The following is a 20933-nucleotide window of genomic DNA, read 5'->3' as shown; positions in this document are numbered from 1 at the left end:
TGCTTAATACCTCCATGTATGTGTGGCACAAGCAAGCCATTAATGTTTATTTTCCTCTGGTAGCGGTTCAGGCATTGTAGTATGGACACGTGGACGCAAAACGGATACTCTAAACTGACAGACGAAGTCCACTTAGTGGCACAGTTACGATCGTGCAGAAAAATACGGTTACTAACTATGCGGTATGTTTGTGGGCAGATTATTAGATGCAGAAAACAAGACAACTAACGCACCGAAGTGGGTATACGAGGTGTGATCAAGAAGTAACGGGAATCAAATTTCGCGGGCTTGTATATCCGATTTTCGATTTTTTTCATCTTGTTGGTACATATGTTCCTGATGTACGTTTGCATTTTCAGCTGTTTTGAATACTTAGTTTGTTGTTGACAGTCGAAAAGTTATACGTATTTTCGAATGCTCTGCGAATCATTACTTTCGAAAAAGATGGATAAAAAATCTGCATTAAAATTTCCTTGAAAAATGGAATAAAGTGCAGCACCACAATCGAAAAGTTGACTGTGGATTTTGGCGAATTTACTCTAAGAAAAGAGTTTATGAGTGGTATAAACATTTCAGAGTCGAGATGTTGAAGATGATAACCGCCCTGAGCGACCCGATGACAATGTAGAAGAAGTAAAGAAAATGTTTACGGAAAATTGTCGAATCACCATCAAAGAGAATTCTGATGATATCGGCATATCCTTTGGTTCGTGCAAGGAATTTTTTACGATGTTTTGGTCACGATACGTGTAGCAGCAAAGTTTATTCCGAAGCTGTTGAACTTCGACCAAAACGGCGTCGCGTAGCCATCGTTCAGAAATTGGTGAATGAAATCAAGAATGATCTAGAACTTCTAAAGAAGGTTATAACATGACGCCGAAACCAGACCTAATCGTCCCAATGGAAACTGCCTGAAGAACCAAGACCGAAAAGAATTCGACAAATTAGAACACATGAGAAGGTTCTTATCTTTGCTTTCTTCGACTACAATGGGATAGTGCATCGTGAGTTACTGCCCTGTGGTCATACGTCCAATAAGGAATATTACCTGGAAGTTACGCGCCGTTTGCGTGAAGCAATCCGAAGAAAACGACCAGAATTATAGCAAAACCACTAGTGGAAATATCGTCGTTCACACCTCAATGTTTGTTCTACATCTACATATACGTGATTACTCTGCTATTCAAAATAAAGTGCCTGGCACAGGGTGCAATGAACCACCTTCTAGCTGTCTCTCTACCGTTCCACTCTCGAACGGCGTATGGGAAAAACGAGCACTTAAATTTTTCTGTGCGAGCCCTGATTTCTCCTATTTTATCGTGATGATCATTTCTCCCTATGTAGGTGGGTGCCAACAAAATGTTTTCGCAATTGGAAGAGAAAACTGGTGATTGAAATTTCATGAGAAGATCCCGTCGCAACGAAAAACGTCTTTGTTTAAATTATTGCCCCTCCAATTCACGTAGCATGTCTGTGGCACCATTACGTCTATTTCGCGATAGTACAAAAACGAACCGCCCTTATTTGAGCTTTTTCGATGTCATCCGTCAGTACCACCTGATGCGGATCCCACACCGCACAGCAATACTCCAGAATAGTGCGGACAAGTGTGGTGTAAGTAGCCTCTTTAGTAGACCTCTTGCACCTTGTAAGTGTCCCGCTAATTAATCGCAGTCTTTGGTTTCCTCTACCCACAACATTATCTACGTGATCGTTCCAATTTAGGTTACTTGTTATTGTAATTTCTAAGTATGTAGTTAAATTTACAGCCTTCAGATTTGTGTGACTTACCGCGTAATCGAAATTTAACGGATTGCTCTTAGTACTCATGTGCATAACTTCACACTTTTCTTTATTCATATTCAATTACGACTTTTCGCACCATACAGATATCTTATCTAAATCATTTTGCAATTAGTTTTGGTCATATGATGACTTTTTGACGGTAAATGACAGCATATCTGCAAACAATCTGATTTTTTGACAAAAAACAAAACCGTAATGCTGCCTCAGCGACCTATTCGACAGACATGGTCCCCTGCAACTTCTTTCTGTTTCCCAGGCTGAAGAAAATCATGAAAGGACGTCGTTTTGCCACCAATGATGACATAAAAACAGAATCGCTGAAGGAGCTGAACACCATTACGAAAAGTGGGTTCTAGAAGTGTTTCCAAGGTTGGAAAAAGCGCTGGAACAAGTGTATCATATCTGATGGAGATTACTTTGAAGGGGACAAAGTTGGTGTTGAAGAATAAATAAAGAATCTTTAAGAAAAACAAAAATTCCCATTAATTTTTGATCACGCTTCGTATATTAAGGTACTAATGATCACAATATGTTTACCTATACCCCCAAACATCCTTGAATTATTGATTTATTGGTTTCCAAGTGCCCTCGTTCCGCAAACTAACGAACACAATAATAAGAGAAAGCACGCGGAGACAGAGTAGGATAGGATGTGGAGTAAATGAACAACTGGACTGGCCTGTAGAGAGCGTGAAGAGGCGTGCAGAATCCATGCCAGGATGAACGTCCACGCGAGGCGAACCCTCCACCTAAGGCGGTCGATGTCCTCATCCTTCAGGGAAACATGAAACGACAACCAAACCGTTAACCAGCCGCCACCAGAACGGCGAGGACCCAAAACCACCCATCCACCCACCCACCAACACACACACACACACACACACACACACACACACACATATGGACAATATCGGTCCAGTATATCTCAACATACTCACCTGATAAAAACACAGTTATCCATAACCATATAGAATGTCAGACCACAATAATTCTTGATATGAAGTTGCTGTGTCATGGACTTGGCAACATGGAAGACATCACTGTTCGAACATGGGAGATTTCAACGCCCTGTCATATCTACCATGGTTGACACAGGTAGCTGAGATTGGAGGATACTGTTCCTCACATTTGGACGTTGTTTCACGATATTTTTGGAAATGTCAGTGGCTTCAAAAACGGAAACCAGTCCATATGCGTTAATACACGGTGTTTATAAATGAATATCGGGGTTTTAACGCTTTATAATATTTATTACATTAAACTTACAGTTATAAATGATATGTCAAATGAAAGAGCAACTTAAACAGTTTTACCAAGAACCTTATAAATGTTCAATGTGATCACCATTTGTCACACGGCATACATCAAGAAGGGTCGTCGAGCAGATGCGCAAAACTATAGACCTATATCTCTGACGTCGATCCGTTGTAGAATTTTAGAACATGTTTTTTGCTCGAGTATCATGTCGTTTTTGGAAACCCAGAATCTACTATGTAGGAATCAACATGGATTCCGGAAACAGCGATCGTGTGAGACCCAACTCGCTTTATTTGTTCATGAGGCCCAGAAAATATTAGATACAGCCTCCCAGGTAGATGCTATTTTTCTTGACTTCCGGAAGGCGTTCGATACAGTTCCGCACTGACGCCTGATAAACAAAGTAAGAGCCTACGGAATATCAGACCAGCTGTGTGGCTGGATTGAAGAGTTTTTAGGAAACAGAACACAGCATGTTGTTATCAATGGAGAGACGTCTACAGACGTTAAAGTAACCTCTGGCGTGCCACAGGGGAGTGTTATGGGACCATTGCTTTTTACAATATATATAAATGACCTAGTAGATAGTGTCGGAAGTTCCATGCGGCTTTTCGCGGATGATGCTGTAGTATACAGAGAAGTTGCAGCATTAGAAAATTGTAGCGAAACGCAGGAAGATCTGCAGCGGATAGGCACTTGGTGCAGGGAGTGGCAACTGACCCTTAACATAGACAAATGTAATGTATTGCGAATACATAGAAAGAAGGATCCTTTATTGTATGATTATATGATAGCGGAACAAACACTGGTAGCAGTTACTTCTGTAAAATATCTGGGAGTATGCGTGCGGAACGATTTGAAGTGGAATGATCATATAAAATTAATTGTTGGCAAGGCGGGTACCAGGTTGAGATTCATTGGGAGAGTCCTTAGAAAATGTAGTCCATCAACAAAGGAGGTGGCTTACAAAACACTCGTTCGACCTATACTTGAGTATTGCTCATCAGTGTGGGATTCGTACCAGATCGGGTTGACGGAGGAGATAGAGAAGATCCAAAGAAGAGCGGCGCGTTTCGTCACAGGGTTATTTGGTAACCGTGATAGCGTTACGGAGATGTTTAACAAACTCAAGTGGCAGACTCTGCAAGAGAGGCGCTCTGCAGCGCGGTGTAGCTTGCTCCCCAGGTTTCGAGAGGGTGCGTTTCTGGATGAGGTATCGAATATATTGCTTCCCCCTACTTATACCTCCCGAGGAGATCACGAATGCAAAATTAGAGAGATTAGAGCGCGCACGGAGGCTTTCAGACAGTCGTTCTTCCCGCGAACCATACGCGACTGGAACAGGAAAGGGAGGTAATGACAGTGGCACGTAAAGTGCCCTCCGCCACACACCGTTGGGTGGCTTGCGGAGTATAAATGTAGATGTAGATGTAGATCAAGTTATAGCCGAGTTCTTCCCAAACGTTGACAAGTGTGTCTTCAGTGATTGTAGCAACAGCTGCTTCAATCCGGTTTCTTAATTCAGGGAGGTCTGCTGGTAGCGGAGGCACGTACAAACGATCCTTGATGAAGCCCCAAAGGAAAAAATCGCAGGTCGGGTGAACGTGGAGGCCCTGCAAAGCAAGCCCTGTCACTGGGCTTCTTGCCCAGCGCTTGGCTATAGACTTGATGTGTGCGTGTGACAAATGGTGCTCACATTGAACATTTATAAGGTTCTTGGTAAAACTGTTCGAGTTGCTCTTTCATTTGATATATCATTTATAACTGTAAGTTTGATGTAATAAATATTATAAAGCGTTTAAACCCCGATATTCATTTATAAACACTCTGTATTTCTCCTGAATGTTCCCCACGCAAAGTAGCATAGTCTCAGCCGACGGAGAGCTGGTAACATACCCCTCTTCAAGATGACGGCCAAATGTTACCTACGTGTAACCGATCTGATTCAAAATACCTGTTACCTCGCACAGTCAATCCATTTCCGCCATATTAAATTATCCCCAGAACATCCCAGAGCCTCCTCCCCTATCACACTGTATCCCAGCGGGGGAAAGATTGTAACAAACTGTGACCACACCCAGAATCGAATCTTAGATCTGTGCCTGAATCTGTCAAGTACACAACAAAGTGAATACCTCACAGACAAAAACGGCGTACGACAGCTCTGTCTAAATCCATGGTGGCGAACAAGATTGTGGCCTCAAGTAGGCAAGGGCCCTTACCATGTCACTTCACACCAAATGTCCAAACAACGCAATTTTCTTCGGAAAGGATAAACTAGCAGGAAAGGACCAACGCTGACGCCCTGCGGATCTTTCTCAAGGCGAAGAGATAATTCTTTTTCCGCGGTTCGGAAAATTCAATCCATTTTTTGTTCGCCTCAAACTCTTTGTTTAACAGAGTCTAATGTCTGTTGATGGCTGATTATTATTCTTTGCTGCGCCGATCGCTGCGCGCTTCCATTTCAGAACATAAACATTGCAAAAAAAAAAAAAAAAAATTGTCTGATGCAGATAAGATGTTTTCTCTGTAATTTACAAAACAACAAGCGAAAAGAGCATTTATTTAGATACGTAAACGTAAGAAACGCCTGCGTAGTTATGAACATAGTGTATTTAATTATTTCCCTGGGAGTTACAGCAACGAGTTATATTTTTTAAAATACAACATCACTTTTTTCTATGAGGTACCTGTTTTATTTAAGCAACTATGTACAAGCCAGTTTAAATCAATTTTAGTTTGGGAGTTAAAGTTCAAAGTTCTAATAGTGGATGCAACACAATGTACAGAAACTACTGGTGTCATAGAGCGACAAGTTCCATCGAGGTGCTGTTTGAAGAAAACTGGGGTTGTGGGTTCTATAACACAAACCTCATTCTTTAAATATAAGTACAAAAATAAATTTAGTGGCAATAAATCGGGGACCGCGCGGGTCATTCCAGAGGACCACGGCTTTCTTACAAGCTTCCAGGAAATCAGTTCTTGCACAAAATCGCGCGCGAAATGGGCTGGATGAACACTGTGTAGCATCCACATATGGCCTCTAAAGTCTAGGCACATTATCAAGGAGAGCACCTAAACAGACGACAATAAATCTCGATAGATGTCAGCTGTCAAGAGTACCACTGAATTACACTCCTGGAAATGGAAAAAAGAACACATTGACACCGGTGTGTCAGACCCACCATACTTGCTCCGGACACTGCGAGAGGGCTTTACAAGCAATGATCACACGCACGGCACAGCGGACACACCAGGAACCGCGGTGTTGGCCGTCGAATGGCGCTAGCTGCGCAGCATTTGTGCACCGCCGCCGTCAGTGTCAGCCAGTTTGCCGTGGCATACGGAGCTCCATCGCAGTCTTTAACACTGGTAGCATGCCGCGACAGCGTGGAAGTGAACCGTATGTGCAGTTGACGGACTTTGAGCGAGGGCGTATAGTGGGCATGCGGGAGGCCGGGTGGACGTACCGCCGAATTGCTCAACACGTGGGGCGTGAGGTCTCCACAGTACATCGATGTTGTCGCCAGTGGTCGGCGGAAGGTGCACGTGCCCGTCGACCTGGGACCGGACCGCAGCGACGCACGGATGCACGCCAAGACCGTAGGATCCTACGCAGTGCCGTAGGGGACCGCACCGCCACTTCCCAGCAAATTAGGGACACTGTTGCTCCTGGGGTATCGGCAAGGACCATTCGCAACCGTCTCCATGAAGCTGGGCTACGGTCCCGCACACCGTTAGGCCGTCTTCCGCTCACGCCCCAACATCGTGCAGCCCGCCTCCAGTGGTGTCGCGACAGGCGTGAATGGAGGGACGAATGGAGACGTGTCGTCTTCAGCGATGAGAGTCGCTTCTGCCTTGGTGCCAATGATGGTCGTATGCGTGTTTGGCGCCGTGCAGGTGAGCGCCACAATCAGGACTGCATACGACCGAGGCACACAGGGCCAACACCCGGCATCATGGTGTGGGGAGCGATCTCCTACACTGGCCGTACACCACTGGTGATCGTCGAGGGGACACTGAATAGTGCACGGTACATCCAAAACGTCATCGGACCAATCGTTCTACCATTCCCAGACCGGCAAGGGAACTTATTGTTCCAACAGGACAATGCACGTCCGCATGTATCCCGTGCCACCCAACGTGCTCTAGAAGGTGTAAGTCAACTACCCTGGCCAGCAAGATCTCCGGATCTGTCCCCCATTGAGCATGTTTGGGACTGGATGAAGCGTCGTCTCACGCGGTCTGCACGTCCAGCACGAACGCTGATCCAACTGAGGCGCCAGGTGGAAATGGCATGGCAAGCCGTTCCACAGGACTACATCCAGCATCTCTACGATCGTCTCCATGGGAGAATAGCAGCCTGCATTGCTGCGAAAGGTGGATATACACTGTACTAGTGCCGACATTGTGCATGCTCTGTTGCCTGTGTCTATGTGCCTGTGGTTCTGTCAGTGTGATCATGTGATGTATCTGACCCCAGGAATGTGTCAATAAAGTTTCCCCTTCCTGGGACAATGAATTCACGGTGTTCTTATTTCAATTTCCAGGAGTGTAGTTTGAACCGATGATGTCACCTCCAAGGATTCCACACAACTCTTCAATGGATCGCCTACTTAGAAGACTGGCTTGATGTACACACCTAGGATTTTCTGTAGCACTGTACTGCATTTTATGACTGTTCAATGCATCGTAATTTGTGAAATTATTCACTGCCCGCTCCCCCACTGAATATTTCCCGTGGAGCTACTGTCTCAGTGACAGGTAGCACGCGTGGCACTTTTGGGCGTGTACTATTCGCCTCACAGATGTGAGGCTGACAGGCAGATAGTGGTGTATTGCGGCTAAAATAAACACTTCCAGATACTCAGTTATCGCTGGTCTTCGTCCATTAACACCGTGCCTTCTCGAAGTCGTTGTTCAGCACGTAATACCGTAACGGGTGAATGAGGTATTTGACCGCTACAGCTCAAGACATAAGCCATGGCTACTGCATTGGCATCCTGTCGCCATTCGCCGAACATCAGGAACAGGTCAACGCACTCGTTGGTTGCCATGTATATTCCGCGTCAGTATCCATGCCGGACCAAACTTGGTTTGTTTGTGCATTCCGACCTGGCTTGTACAGGGCAGTGTAAGGGTATTTTCTAGATCATAACCGGATAGGACTTCAATGGGCGCACAGAGGAAACTTGGCACTTCGTAACACCAACAATGTTATGAATAGTGTGTTGCCTCCATCAGTATATCTTCGAACATTTCTAACTCCCAGCCGTCACGGTAGCTCAGCGTGTTCGGTCAGAAGGTTAGCTGCCCTCTGTGATAAAAAAAAATTGAGTAAATCGATCAACAACGAACTTTAAACAGATGTCTTACGACGTCCGCCCCGAGCAGACACAACGAACAAAAGCGAACAAAATGAGATTAAAAAAAAGCTCCCTAAATAAAATTGATAGAAATTTGATTTAAACTCACTTGTGCACAGTTGATTTACATACAAAGGGCGTTCAAAAAGTTTTGCACAGTCGTCTCTTACTTTTTTTATTTTTTGCAGGAGGGGAATGAAACTTTTGTGAACATACTTGGAACATTTAACTATAAGTTGGTATATAAAAGTATTTTCTTTTACTTACAGGTGAGCCATAATGGACCTTGAAGTAAATGTCAGGTTACGACAACGGTCAGTGATGGAGTTCCTCAAGACCGGCGATGACTCTGCCACATCGATTCACAGGAAGCTGCTTCCTGTTTATGGGGAGGACACAGTGGATCGCAGCAGTATACAGCGGTGGTTGCAGAGGTTCAAAGAAGGTGATTTCTCTCTACTGGACAATCCGCGATGCGGTAGACCATCGACGGCAGTGAGTGACGTGAATAAGGAGACCATTGATCAAATCATCCAAAATGACAATGTGTGACGACACGACAGCTTGCTGCTATGACTCGTTCGTTATTGGGTAATGTGGTATCACTGGTACAGTCATTAGGGTACAGAAAAATCTGTGCACGTTGGGTGCCTAGATTATTGACAATAGAAATGAAACGACGAGGAAGAATGTGTGCGAGGGTCTCATGAAGACCTTTACTGAAGAGTGGAAACAGTGTTTTGAAGGCTTCATTACCCAGAATGAAACATGGTTGTTTTTGTCCGAACCTGAGAGCAAAGTCCAATCCATGGAGTGGCGTCATCTGGGTTCCCGTCGAAAGAAGAAACCACGACTTTCACGAACAGCAGGCCAAAAGGTGATGGCCTTCTTCTTCTGGGATCAGTGTGGTGTCATTTTCATTGACTTTTTGGAACCTCGCTCCACAATTATCCGGGACCGTTGCTGTTTGTCACTGGACAAGCTGCGACGTGCCATCAAGATCCACAGACTCGTCAGACTACACCATGACAACGCCAAACCCCACACAGCCCTTATAACGCAGGAGAAAATCAAGGAAATGGGTTGGAAAACTGTTCTTCAGCCTCCCTACAGTCCGGACTTGGCTCCATCTGATTTTTACCTCTTTGGTCCTCTGAAGGCCCACCTGCACGGTAAAACATTTGATAGTGAGAAACACCTTATTTCCCGTGTCAAGCGATGATGTAAAAGTCAATCCCCAGACTTTTACCAAAGTGCATTTCCATCATGGAAAGATCGTTGGGCCAGATGCGCCACTGCTGATGGAGGCTGTCGCTTGCATGGAATCAGCGCAATAAGATAAGCGGTGACAGAAAAAATGGCAGAAAGGGGCTATTGTGCTTGGATTTGTCCATGACGACAACGTGGTTGAAGTTGCCCAACACTGGTGTACCAACGTGGACTGTCCGGCGTGTCTTCAAGGAATGGTGTACTCGCGGCCATGAAACACAGCGTTTTATCAATGGTCGTATGAACATCGGACGCAACAGTGACGGCAGAAGTGAAGCACACTTTGTTTATGACAATCAGTTTCAAACTTAGCAGGCATTATTGTTATCAGTGAATGGACGGCCATCTAAATCATTTTCTGAACGAACATTGCGAAAGGAACTGCAACATGCAAAGAGTATTTGGAGTATGGTGCCTCGCAAAAGTACAATCCAAGGAAAAAAAAAAGACGAAGCACCGCGAAGGAATCATCCAAATGGAGCGGAAATCGGTAGGTGTTATGTACATGTACAGACAACCAAACAGTTTCAGACAAAATGGATGATATATTCAAGAGAAAGAGCTTCACAAATTGGGCAAGTCAACAATGCGTCGGTCCACCTCTGGTCCTTAAGCAAGTAGTTGTTTGGCTATGTGTTGATTGACAGAGGTGTAGGATGCCCTCCTGAGGGATATCGTGCTAAATTGTCCAATTGGCGCGTTTGGTCGTCAAAATCCCGAGCTGGTTGGAGGGCCCTGCCCATAACGCTCCAAACGTTCTCAGTTGGGGAGAGATTCGGCGACCTCGCTGGCCAAGGTAGCGTTTGGAAAGCACGAATATAGACAGCAGAAACTCTGTGCTCGTCATCGGGGCTCAGTTCGAAGCGAGACTCATACCGGAAGACAGTTCTATTGCAGTCAATGAAATTCCAGACCGAAGGCGTGTTTGCAATGCCCCAGACAGAGATAGGACACTAACCTGACCGGCGCCGGCCACTCTGACCAACAACCAGGAATGACGGTCTGGGATGAATTTTTTTCTTTTTATAGCAAAACTCCTTTGGTTGTAATCGCGGCATCCTTACAGCAAAGTGGTACGTCAATGATATTCTACGCCCTGTTTTGTTGCCCTTTATAGCAAGCCATCCGGGGCTTGCATTTCAGCAAGATAATGCCAGCCCGCACACGGCGAGAGTTTCTACTGCTTCCTAAACCCTACCTTGCCAGCACGATCGACGGATCTCTCCCCAACTCGGAACGTTACGAGCATTGTGGCCAGAGCTTTCCATCCAGCTGGAGATTTTGACGATCTAATCCACCAATTGAACAAAATTTGGCGCCATATCCCTCAGAACGACATCCAAAAACTGCACCAATAAACGTCAAGCCGAATAACTGCTAGCATAAGGGCCAGAGGTGGATCGACACGTCACTGACTTGTTCAGTTTGTGAAACTCTTTCTTGTACAAATCATCGAATTTTTATGAAACTGTAATCATTCGTTTGTCTACCGATTTCCTTCCCATTCAGGTAATTCCTTCGTGGTGCTTCGTTCTTCTTTTTTTTCCCCCTTAGAATATTCATCGCTCACAACGGCGCATAAACCTTCACGTCTTCAGTGGGGCAAAGAACACAGAATCTGGATAGTATCTGAGGTGTGCAGAATGGTCCGACGAGTCGCTATTTTGCCTATTTCCAAATGATTCAATGTGTCGAGTGCGGAGGCAGTCCAGTGAAGCGTTTAATCCGCAGTTTTATAGAGCATGTCAAAGATAGCTGTGTAATTTTTTGGGGGTGTTTCGTACAATGACTTTGGAGATAATCCAGGTTGTCAAGAAGCTGGAACTGGATATTTATTTCAGCATTCTTGGCGGTCAAGTGTTGGATTTTATTCTACATCGTCATGACGAGTACACTGCAGACACTTCCATTTTCTAAAATGACATCATTTGTGTTCACAGCGCTGCTCGAATACGTTTCTGGTTTGACGGATCCTGTCGCACCTTGACTGGCCCGCAAAATCACCCAGTCTCGAACCATTTGGAAACGCTCTACGAGACCTAATCATCAATGAGTGGCTTCAGTTCTCCTCTCCGTCAAATCGAGGCCATTATCAAGGCGAGAGGTCGTGTTACGAGGAATTAACTCGATGCCCCTGGGGTTGCGAAATTATTTATCCCGTACGCTTGGGAGGGATTTGAGCTTGGCTTCGGCTCTCGTACTGCACACACCTTTTCTAATAAAGATCTTTCTATCGAAACAAGCACAGCTGCAGTCCGACTGTAAGCTGTTCAAATGCTGTGTCGGGCTTTTCTACTTCTGTTCCTTGTTTACCTTAGGATACGTGATAATTCTCACGTGAAGAACAAAGCTCACGCAAACGCCACACTTGTCGCTCCTACTTTGATACAGGTGTCTGAGGATGGAACGTGTCTGCTTTAGTGTGTGGCTCCTACGGAACAGCTGCAGGAGCATTCACAACCCGACAACTCACAGAGGAGATGCTGTGACTGGTTAATTTTATCTGGACTATTATTCCTTACAAAAGCACTCACAGACTAAACAAGCACGTCACATTCACTTAATACATCACTCCTGACTTTCCAAAGCAAATATACGATCATTTACACTACATTAACACATAACTGATATCAGATTGTACTCCAGGTACCTATTATTAATAACTACTCACCTATTATGAGCACGCGATTAATACAAAAAACTGATACGTCATGTAAAGATGATCTAGAAAAATCTGCTGCAGCACAGTCCGAATTTACCGTGACTAACGATGCCACTCCTTGACTTTATTATTAAGACTGTGGCGATTTCTTTTCTCCTGTTTGGCAAGATACAAAAAGTAGCAACGAACGAATTGCAGATAACAACTTACAGTAATGTTATTTGTTATACGGATGTGATGTTAGCCGATATCTTTGATGCGCAAGCTGACTACTTCGTTTAATGGTCACATGTGTTACTTTGGCGTGCTGAAAAGCAACGCCTCCGAATTTTTATGTGAAAACTCTCAAAGCTTTTTAAATAAAACAAACGTTATTAACATTCTACATCTTTCTTCCTCATGTATACATACAGGGTGAAAAGTATTTAAACCGACAAATTCTGGGAGGTTGTAGGGGACATCAAAACAAATATTTTCCCCTAATGTCATTTTTTTCCTATGAGGATTATTTAAACCGGTGGAGGCCGTATTAAGCTCTTCAGTTGTTAGAGGCCGTATTACGATCTTCGGTTGTTAGAGGGCGTATTACGCTCTTTAGTTGTAGGCAACTGCTGTTCACCAGTGTAGTAGTGCATTGTCTCTGTTTATTTCAAAAATAGTTCAAATGGCTCTGAGCACTATGGGACTTAACATCTATGGTCATCAGTCCCCTAGAACTTAGAACTACTTAAACCTAACTAACCTAAGGACAGCACACAACATCCAGCCATCACGAGGCAGAGAAAATCCCTGACCCCGCCGGGAATCGAACCCGGGAACCCGGGCGTGGGAAGCGAGAACGCTACAGCACGACCACGAGATGCGGGCTCTCTGTTTACTAATGGAGCGATACACGTGGAGTGAGTACACTGATATTGTTGGTGCGTACTACGTAGCGCACCACAACGGACGAGCTACACAGCGGGTTTATCAACAACAATATCCTAATCGCCGTATCCCGCACCATACGACCTTTGCTACTGTGTACTAACGTCTGCGTGAGACCGGGTCATTCAGCAGTTTACCTGGACAGGGACGCCGTCGCACGGTAAGAACGCTGCAATTTGAGAAAGCTGTCTTGCAGCATATGGAGCGGGATCCTTCAATCAGCATTCGTGCAATTGCACGTAACATGGGGACGAATCAGACGAATGTAAGAACAGTCCTTCGAGAGCAATTGTTACGTCCATTTCACTTACAGCGTGTCCACAACCTGGAACCAGTTGATTATCCACCCAGAACACAGTTTTCGCAGTGGTACCTGGAACAGTGTGAAATGCATCCTACATTTCCATCCTCTGTGTTGTTTACCGATGAAGCAACGTTCGGGCGTGATGGAGTATACAACATGCACAATCCGCATGTTTGGAGTGAGGATAACCCACATGCCACAGTTACTAGCGCTCATAAAGTGCGGTTCTTCGTTAATGTGTGGATCGCTGTTGTTGGGGACTGTTTAATTGGGCCGTATCTGCTACCTAGGCCACTAAATGGCAGGCACTATTACAATTTTCTCGCCAGAGCATTGCCAGAATTGCTGGAAGACGTCCCACTCCCTACAAGACAAAGCATGTGGTTCCAACATGACGGGGCGCCGGCACATTTCAGTCGTCGTGTGCGTCGATTCCTGGACCGACAGTTCCCAGAAACGTGGATTGGCAGAGGTGGTCCTGTACCATGGCCTGCTCGATCCCCAGATATGTCCCCTCTGGACTTTTTTGTGTGGGGAGAGATGCGCAACCTTGTTTACGCAACTCCTGTTGCATCAGAAGGGGATCTGGTTGCCCGGATAGTAGCAGCAGCAGCAGGAACAATTCAGGATACTCCTGGAGTTTTTGCCCGTGTCAGACAGAACATGATCTGACAGTGTAACCTTTGTTTACGTGTCAATGGAGGCGATTTTGAAAATCTACTGTAATTGAAATAGGGTTGTGTTAATGTGTTGTCTCTTGGTCATAAAAAATGGGAAAGTGTTTGTTGGTTTAATTAATTCGCCGCCAGAGAAATCTTCCTCTAGCGGTTTAAATACTCCTCATAGGAAAAAATGACATTAGGGAAAAATATTTGTTTTGATGTCCCCTACAACCTCCCAGAGTTTGTCGGTTTAAATACTTTTCACCTTGTATTTGCCGCCCTCTGTCGCTAGACGGCTCCGAATTGTAGCGTATATATTGGCGGTGTGTAACGTAACTATGCTCGGTGCGTGAGAAACAGCGTGTTGTAATCGAGTTTTGAAATCGAAGAATTCGTTCATACATGGAGCACCCTCTCCTTCAGCAGGACAAGGTCAGACCACACACGAGCGCTGCGACATCTGCACCTGTCCAACGCCTTGGGTTCACTGTAATCGATCATCCTTCATACGGTCCACACTTCGTCCCATCCGATTTTCATCTGTTTCCAAAACTTAAGAGGATACCTTCGAGGATTTCACTTTCACAGCGATGAAGCGGTGCAGGTAGAGATGAGGTTGTGGCTCTGTCAACAAAGTCAAATATTCTACAGTGACGGAATCAACAAACTGGTCTCTCGTTGGGAGAAATTTGTTTCTCGCTGGTACGACTATATAGAGAAATAACTATATGGACATGAAGAATAAAGATGTAGAAGTATAATACCGTTTGCTTTATTTTAAAAGGTTTAAGAGTTTTCACACAAAAAATTCTGAGTCATTACTTCTCATCATGCCCCTGTAGTTCAAGACTGGTGATAGTCTATCTATAGCTACACGTAATACTAAGTATTGTCTTTCTCGTTACGCACAGTATGTTGTGTATGTGCTGTGCCTAACACCATTGCTCCAGGAAGAAAGCAGCAGACCTTCAAAAATAATCTTTGACGCACTTTGCAATTCTCAAGACGACCAAGGTCTTTGAAACGTCAGGTTACATCACAAGCAGTGAAATAAGAATGAAGGGGGGAAGAATTGGGTTTAACGTCGCCTCGTAGACTAAGTTATCTGAGACGGAGCGAAAGCTTGGATTGTAGATTGTAGATGGGGTGGAAATGGCTATGTTCTTTATGGTTTCAAAAGTCGTAACAAAAGAATGACACGTACATCTTTCTCAAGTAATTTAATGAAATGGGTCACAGTTTCATAATTAGGGTATTAATAAAATGATACTGGAATACTGGGGCATCACGTCTGTTGGATCAACACGTTAATGGTAATGTACTAAAATACAGCTTGAGATGCAGGTCATAGTCAACTGATTCACGAGTACAAAGAATGTGTTGAATTAGTGGTGAAAATTAAAGTACCGCACTTATAAAATGTTCAATGGTAATGGTGAATGAATTCAGTAGTATGGAACAGACTGTAAATGTACTGGGATTTACATTTGATTTTAATCAGCATCTAAGGGACTAAGTGAACACTTACATTTTGAAGATACAATTACTGAAAAAGATTATGAGGACACGCTTCAGACACTCATTTCATGTGGTCTTTGTAGACAATGGGAACAAGAGGATTTACCAACTAGCCCCTTCACACTACCAATGAAGTACTCGCGGCATATCTGTATACGAATTTACTAGAAAATAGGATGAAAACATGCAGCAAACCAGCTATACTGCTCCCACTTCGGGACCGAATTGAAAAAAAAAAGAAACAGCTTCAATCAAGTAGACGTGTTGTATTCAGAAATGTCTCTAAGAAGGAGGGCATAATTTTAACTTAGTGCATCCAAAATGTCTAAGGAACTCGGTTCCAGTTCAGAATTCTAATAACAAGGAATGGTTCAAATGGCTCTCAGCACTATGGGACTTAACATCTGAGGTCATCAGTCCCCTAGAAGTTAAAACTACTTAAACCTAACTAACCTAAGGACATCACACACATCCATGCCCGAGGCAGGATTCGAACCTGCGACCGTAGAATAACGAGGAATAAGCATTGCAATTACAATTCATCCAGCTACATCCATTTCTCAAGCCAACTTGTAGCGTGTAAGGAAAGGCACGTGATGCACCAACGCCCCCATTTCCATTCTACCACCACCACTTGATCCATTCACGGGTCGCGCACAGGTAAGGACTTGTAATTCACTAATTTTATCGTCATAGTTATTTCATAGGATACATGTGCGACGAAACATGTTGGAATTTTCTGGCAGATTAGCGCTGTGTGCCTGATCGGCACTAGAAAGCAAAACCTGGCCCTTTGCGCCACATGTGCAGATTTATTCCGATAATGTACACATGATATTTTTAATTTCATGAGGCCGCTATTAGTTGGTAGGAGAATCTGAAGAAAAGATTCAAACTGAAGAACGTAAGTTGAATCAAGTTGCCGCTAGACACGGAATGAGAATACCGACAGAAAAAACAAAAGTGATGGCATTTCAAGGATTGGAATCCGTAAGGGCCAAAATTGTTATAGATGGTCAAAGGACTTAACAAGTAAAAGAGTTTAAATATCTACGGCGAAATTTTAAATTTACCATCTCAGAATGTACAGGCCTAAAATCGGCCACATTCAGAAATTTCCGACGACCCACACAGCGTACACTAAAACACAATGTACGTGAAGAAACATTAATTGGATTTAAAAAAGTAATAGCCTTGCCTTTACTGCTGTTTGTTAACGAAAGCTGGATCCTAATATTGGATGAACTACGGCAAATCGAATATCAGAGATGAAGTTCCGCAGCAGAAACACCGATATCAGACCAGAACTGACTGTTGAACTCATTACAACTATAACTGAAAAATACAGACTGGACTGGAAAGACTAGTCCGACATATCTTCGTTGATCCATTATGGATCGTGGGACGACGGCTGGTATGAACTTCTTGATGCAATAATTTACCAACAGCCGTATGTATTGTAGAAATTTATTTTATTTTATGAACTTCTATGTGCTACCAGTTTCGGCATTATATTGATGCCATCTTCAGGCCCCTGTACAATGAGTAGAAGAAATGTACTATAAGACAAAGTCTTTTATGCCTTTTATAGTTAATATTGCGGAAGCTGTTTGTCGTACCACACATAATACGACCTAGACCACACATATGTAACTTATGTATTCTGACATGGTTGTCACATTTTCTTGTATTTTAATTTATTTTATTGTCATCTATATTAGTTAATTATTATATTTACAAAAATTCTTCCACTGTTCCACTGGACATACGATTTTATGCAGTACATTTGGTGTGTTGCATAACCTATTACAACTGTGTGGTATGGTTTTATGAATAATAGCGTATACATATGTTCATATATCATGCTATATTCGAGTAAAACAGTGAAAACTATTAACAACAGTATGACATTGGCAGAAACATGTGTGCCCTAATGTTACATATTGTTTTAGTGATATACAATATGTCTTTTTGAGCCACTTAAATAGTTAAAATGATACCTGCCAACTGTTAACGTATGTTCAATATTTTTTATAATAGTACTTTTCTTCTACTCATTGTACAGGGGACTGAAGATGGCATCAATATAATGCCGAAACTGGTAGCACATAGAAGTTCATAAAATAAAATAAATTTCTACAATACATATGGCTGTTGGTAAATTATTGCATCAAGCAGTCCGACATATGTCTAATAACAGGATAACTAAAGTTGCAATACACTATAACCCAACAGGAAAGAGCTCAAGTTGAGTAGCGCAATGGTTAGCGGTCGGGAGGACGACGGCTCATACTTGCGTCCGGCCATACAGATTTAGGTTTTGCTTGTGAGAAAAACTATTCGAGTTGCTCTTTTATTTTTTGTACTGTTTGTAATTGTAAGTAGAATGTAATACATTCTAAAAAGCTTTAAAACATCGATCTTCCTTCTGAAACACATGGTTTAGTTATTCCAATCATTCATACCGGCTACCGTTTTTACAATACAGCACGTTGCTGTACTACCTTTCGGTACATGGTGAGATAATAGGAAGCGTGGTCTGCTAAATAAGGTAGTCAAAATCGATTGTATTGTTGGTGAGATGCAGAAGCAACACACCGAATGCTGCTTCCGCTCTTTTCCCAACGCTACGCCCTGCGACATTCGCAGACGGCCCGCGGTGCTCCACATTAGCGTGTCCTACTTTATCCTCTAGGGCTATCAACGCGGACAAAGGTCAAACTCTGCAGCAAAAACTCCCCGCCACGCCTTAATTGTCTGTAAAGAGATAGAGGAACATCCCATCAGCTGCCATCAGGCCACTGCAGATAGCTGTGGGAGGTACAGTTTCTGCCGCCGCAGCAACGGCACTGCAATAACGCAAGCGCGGGCGTCCGCAGAAATTAATCAAAGAGCGGACAAGATGTTAAGACTGCCATTTTTAATATCTCTAAATCCGTCAGTCTGAAAAAGTACAACGCCCCAAGAACTAAATTTGAAAGACTTTGCACGAAAGATATTGTGTCAGACGAATGATGGGTATCCACTCATTGTTTTTTACGTATCCTCCCATAACAGCGAAATGATAAGCGTGTTTACTAACTATGCATTTTTATATTATTAATATGAATATGAATACCACCGTTTTAATTCAAGGATCTGATATTAGGACCACACTTAAGTGCAGATGTTGTACACAGGCTGCAGCCTATGGGTCTGCCACACAAAAATCTATATGTATTATAAAAAATATATGTCTATATGTGTGTTCCACACCTCCTTCTAAACCAGTGGAACGATTTCTACCAAACTCGGTACATATGCAAATTATTCTCTGGAGAGAAGTACTGTGGAGGTAAGAATCACCTCCCACTGGGATGGGGTAAAAACGGGATGACGTAGATGGACAGAGGAAGAGGTGAGGAAGTGAGAGAGAGAGAGAGGGGAGGGGGGAGGGGAGCGATAGAGAGAAGGGGGGTAAGAAGCTGGACAGAGAGAGGGGAAGAAGGTGATGGACTGAGAGAGAGGGCGGAGGAAATGAATTGAGAGAGGAAATAAGGATATAGAGAGACGATGGAGGGGAAGATAGCCTAAAAAAGGGGAAAGAGACGGAGGTGTAGGGGGAGATGAAGAGGGGGTTGGGCAGGTAGAAAATGAAGAGTACGTGAGGAGACAACAAGGAAGAGCTGTAGGTGTAAGACACGCCTACTACACCTAGCGTTGGAGATGGATATGAGAACGGGGTGACAAGTAAAAACGTTCTGAAAGGACTAGTTGGTACTTCTTTCCTATATGTTACTTGACTTCGAATATGTTACATCTATGAAGTGCAATTCGCCAATTATTTCAACTGCTCAGTGTGTGCACCTCGTCGCTGAATAAGCAATTAATTAATCCTGTCAATGTGTTTAAGGACCAAAAATCAGCCACACGGCTGAATACTACAGACAAATTAAACATCAGCTCTGCACTCATATGCTGCACAACTATGGACTTCTGGTTAGAACAGGGATTTACCTTTGAATATTCAATCATATCCCCATTCTGATAATGAAACAAGAACAACACGTAAAGACTAAGCACTTCCGTTGTGTATTTGACTACTTGTTCGCATTGAGGGGCGCAGATGAGCATCCACAACACCACTGAAGTTCCTTCACCTAAGACGGTTGCATTCGAATGGGCCTAATGCTTTCTGCTGCCTGTGTAGTAATAAGATCGCAAAAGTTTACAGTACACTGTGAGCATCTAAATGTTCAAATGTGTGCGAAATCTTATGGGACTTAACTGCTGAGGTCATCAGTCCCTAAGCTTACACACTATTTAATCTAAATTATCCTAAGGACAAATACACACGTCCATTCCCGAGGGAGGACTCGAACCTCCGCCGGGATCAACCGCACAGCGGTACTGGCGCTGCAGTCCGGAACCGCGGGGCTGCTACGGTCGTAGGTTCGAATCCTGCCTCGGGCATGGGTGTGTGTGATATCCTTAGGTTAGTTAGGTTTAAGTAGTTCTAAGTTCTAGGGGACTTATGACCTAAGATGTTGAGTCCCATAGTGATCAGAGCCATTTGAACCATTTGAACCAGCGCACAGACCATGACTGCAGCGCCTAAGACCGCTCACCGCTCGGCTAATCCCGCGCGGCACTGTGAGCATCTAGCTGTGTGTTTGTATACCTGACCAGTTTCATACCACAATATCTCCTAATGGGACGGAAGCAGGAGACAGGAAATGAAAAACGTACTACAATTGTAGCTCGACATCAAGAGGCTATTCTAGTAAGACAATAGCAACAAAAGTTGGGGTAGCCCTATCTACAGTGATGTACACGTTGCAGCAGTTCAAGTAAACTGCAAGAGTTTCGCGATCTGGAAGAACCCAAGTGACATCTTACAGGGAAGATCAGTTCAAACACTGAAGAGCCAAAGAAACTGTTCCACCTAATATCGTGTAGGGCCACCGCGAGCACGCAGAAGCGCCGCAACACGACGTGGCATGGACTCGGCTAATGTCTGAAGTACGAGGAGATGGAGGTCTCTTCTGAACAGCGTGTTGCAAGGCATCCCAGATATGCTCAATAATGTTCATGACTGGCGTGTTTAAACTCAGAAATGTGTTCCTGGAGCCATTCTGTGGCAATTCTGAACGTGTGGGGTGTCGCATTGTCCTGCCGGAATT

The 20933-nt window shown here is 43.9% G+C and overlaps 1 protein-coding gene across 4 annotated transcripts in view; it reads right to left on the bottom strand.

Annotated features, from left to right (window-relative positions):
* The window catches only part of LOC126101564 (bifunctional 3'-phosphoadenosine 5'-phosphosulfate synthase), a 375366-nt gene that overhangs the window by 258618 nt on the left and 95815 nt on the right, over window positions 1-20933 (bottom strand). For 2 of the 4 annotated variants that reach the window (XM_049912203.1, XM_049912204.1), the window contains exon 2: window positions 2486-2578. The exons of the other annotated variants lie outside the window; for them this stretch is intronic. In XM_049912203.1, coding sequence (XP_049768160.1) covers window positions 2486-2578 — 93 coding nt within the window. The remainder of the gene's footprint in view (window positions 1-2485; window positions 2579-20933) is intronic. 4 annotated transcript variants of the gene reach the window in all.

This window comes from Schistocerca cancellata, chromosome 9 (assembly GCF_023864275.1).
Source record: "Schistocerca cancellata isolate TAMUIC-IGC-003103 chromosome 9, iqSchCanc2.1, whole genome shotgun sequence".
Classification (NCBI taxonomy): domain Eukaryota; kingdom Metazoa; phylum Arthropoda; class Insecta; order Orthoptera; family Acrididae; genus Schistocerca; species Schistocerca cancellata.
The sequence above is the reverse complement of the archived record's forward strand: the minus strand, read 5'-3'. Positions and strand labels throughout refer to the sequence as shown.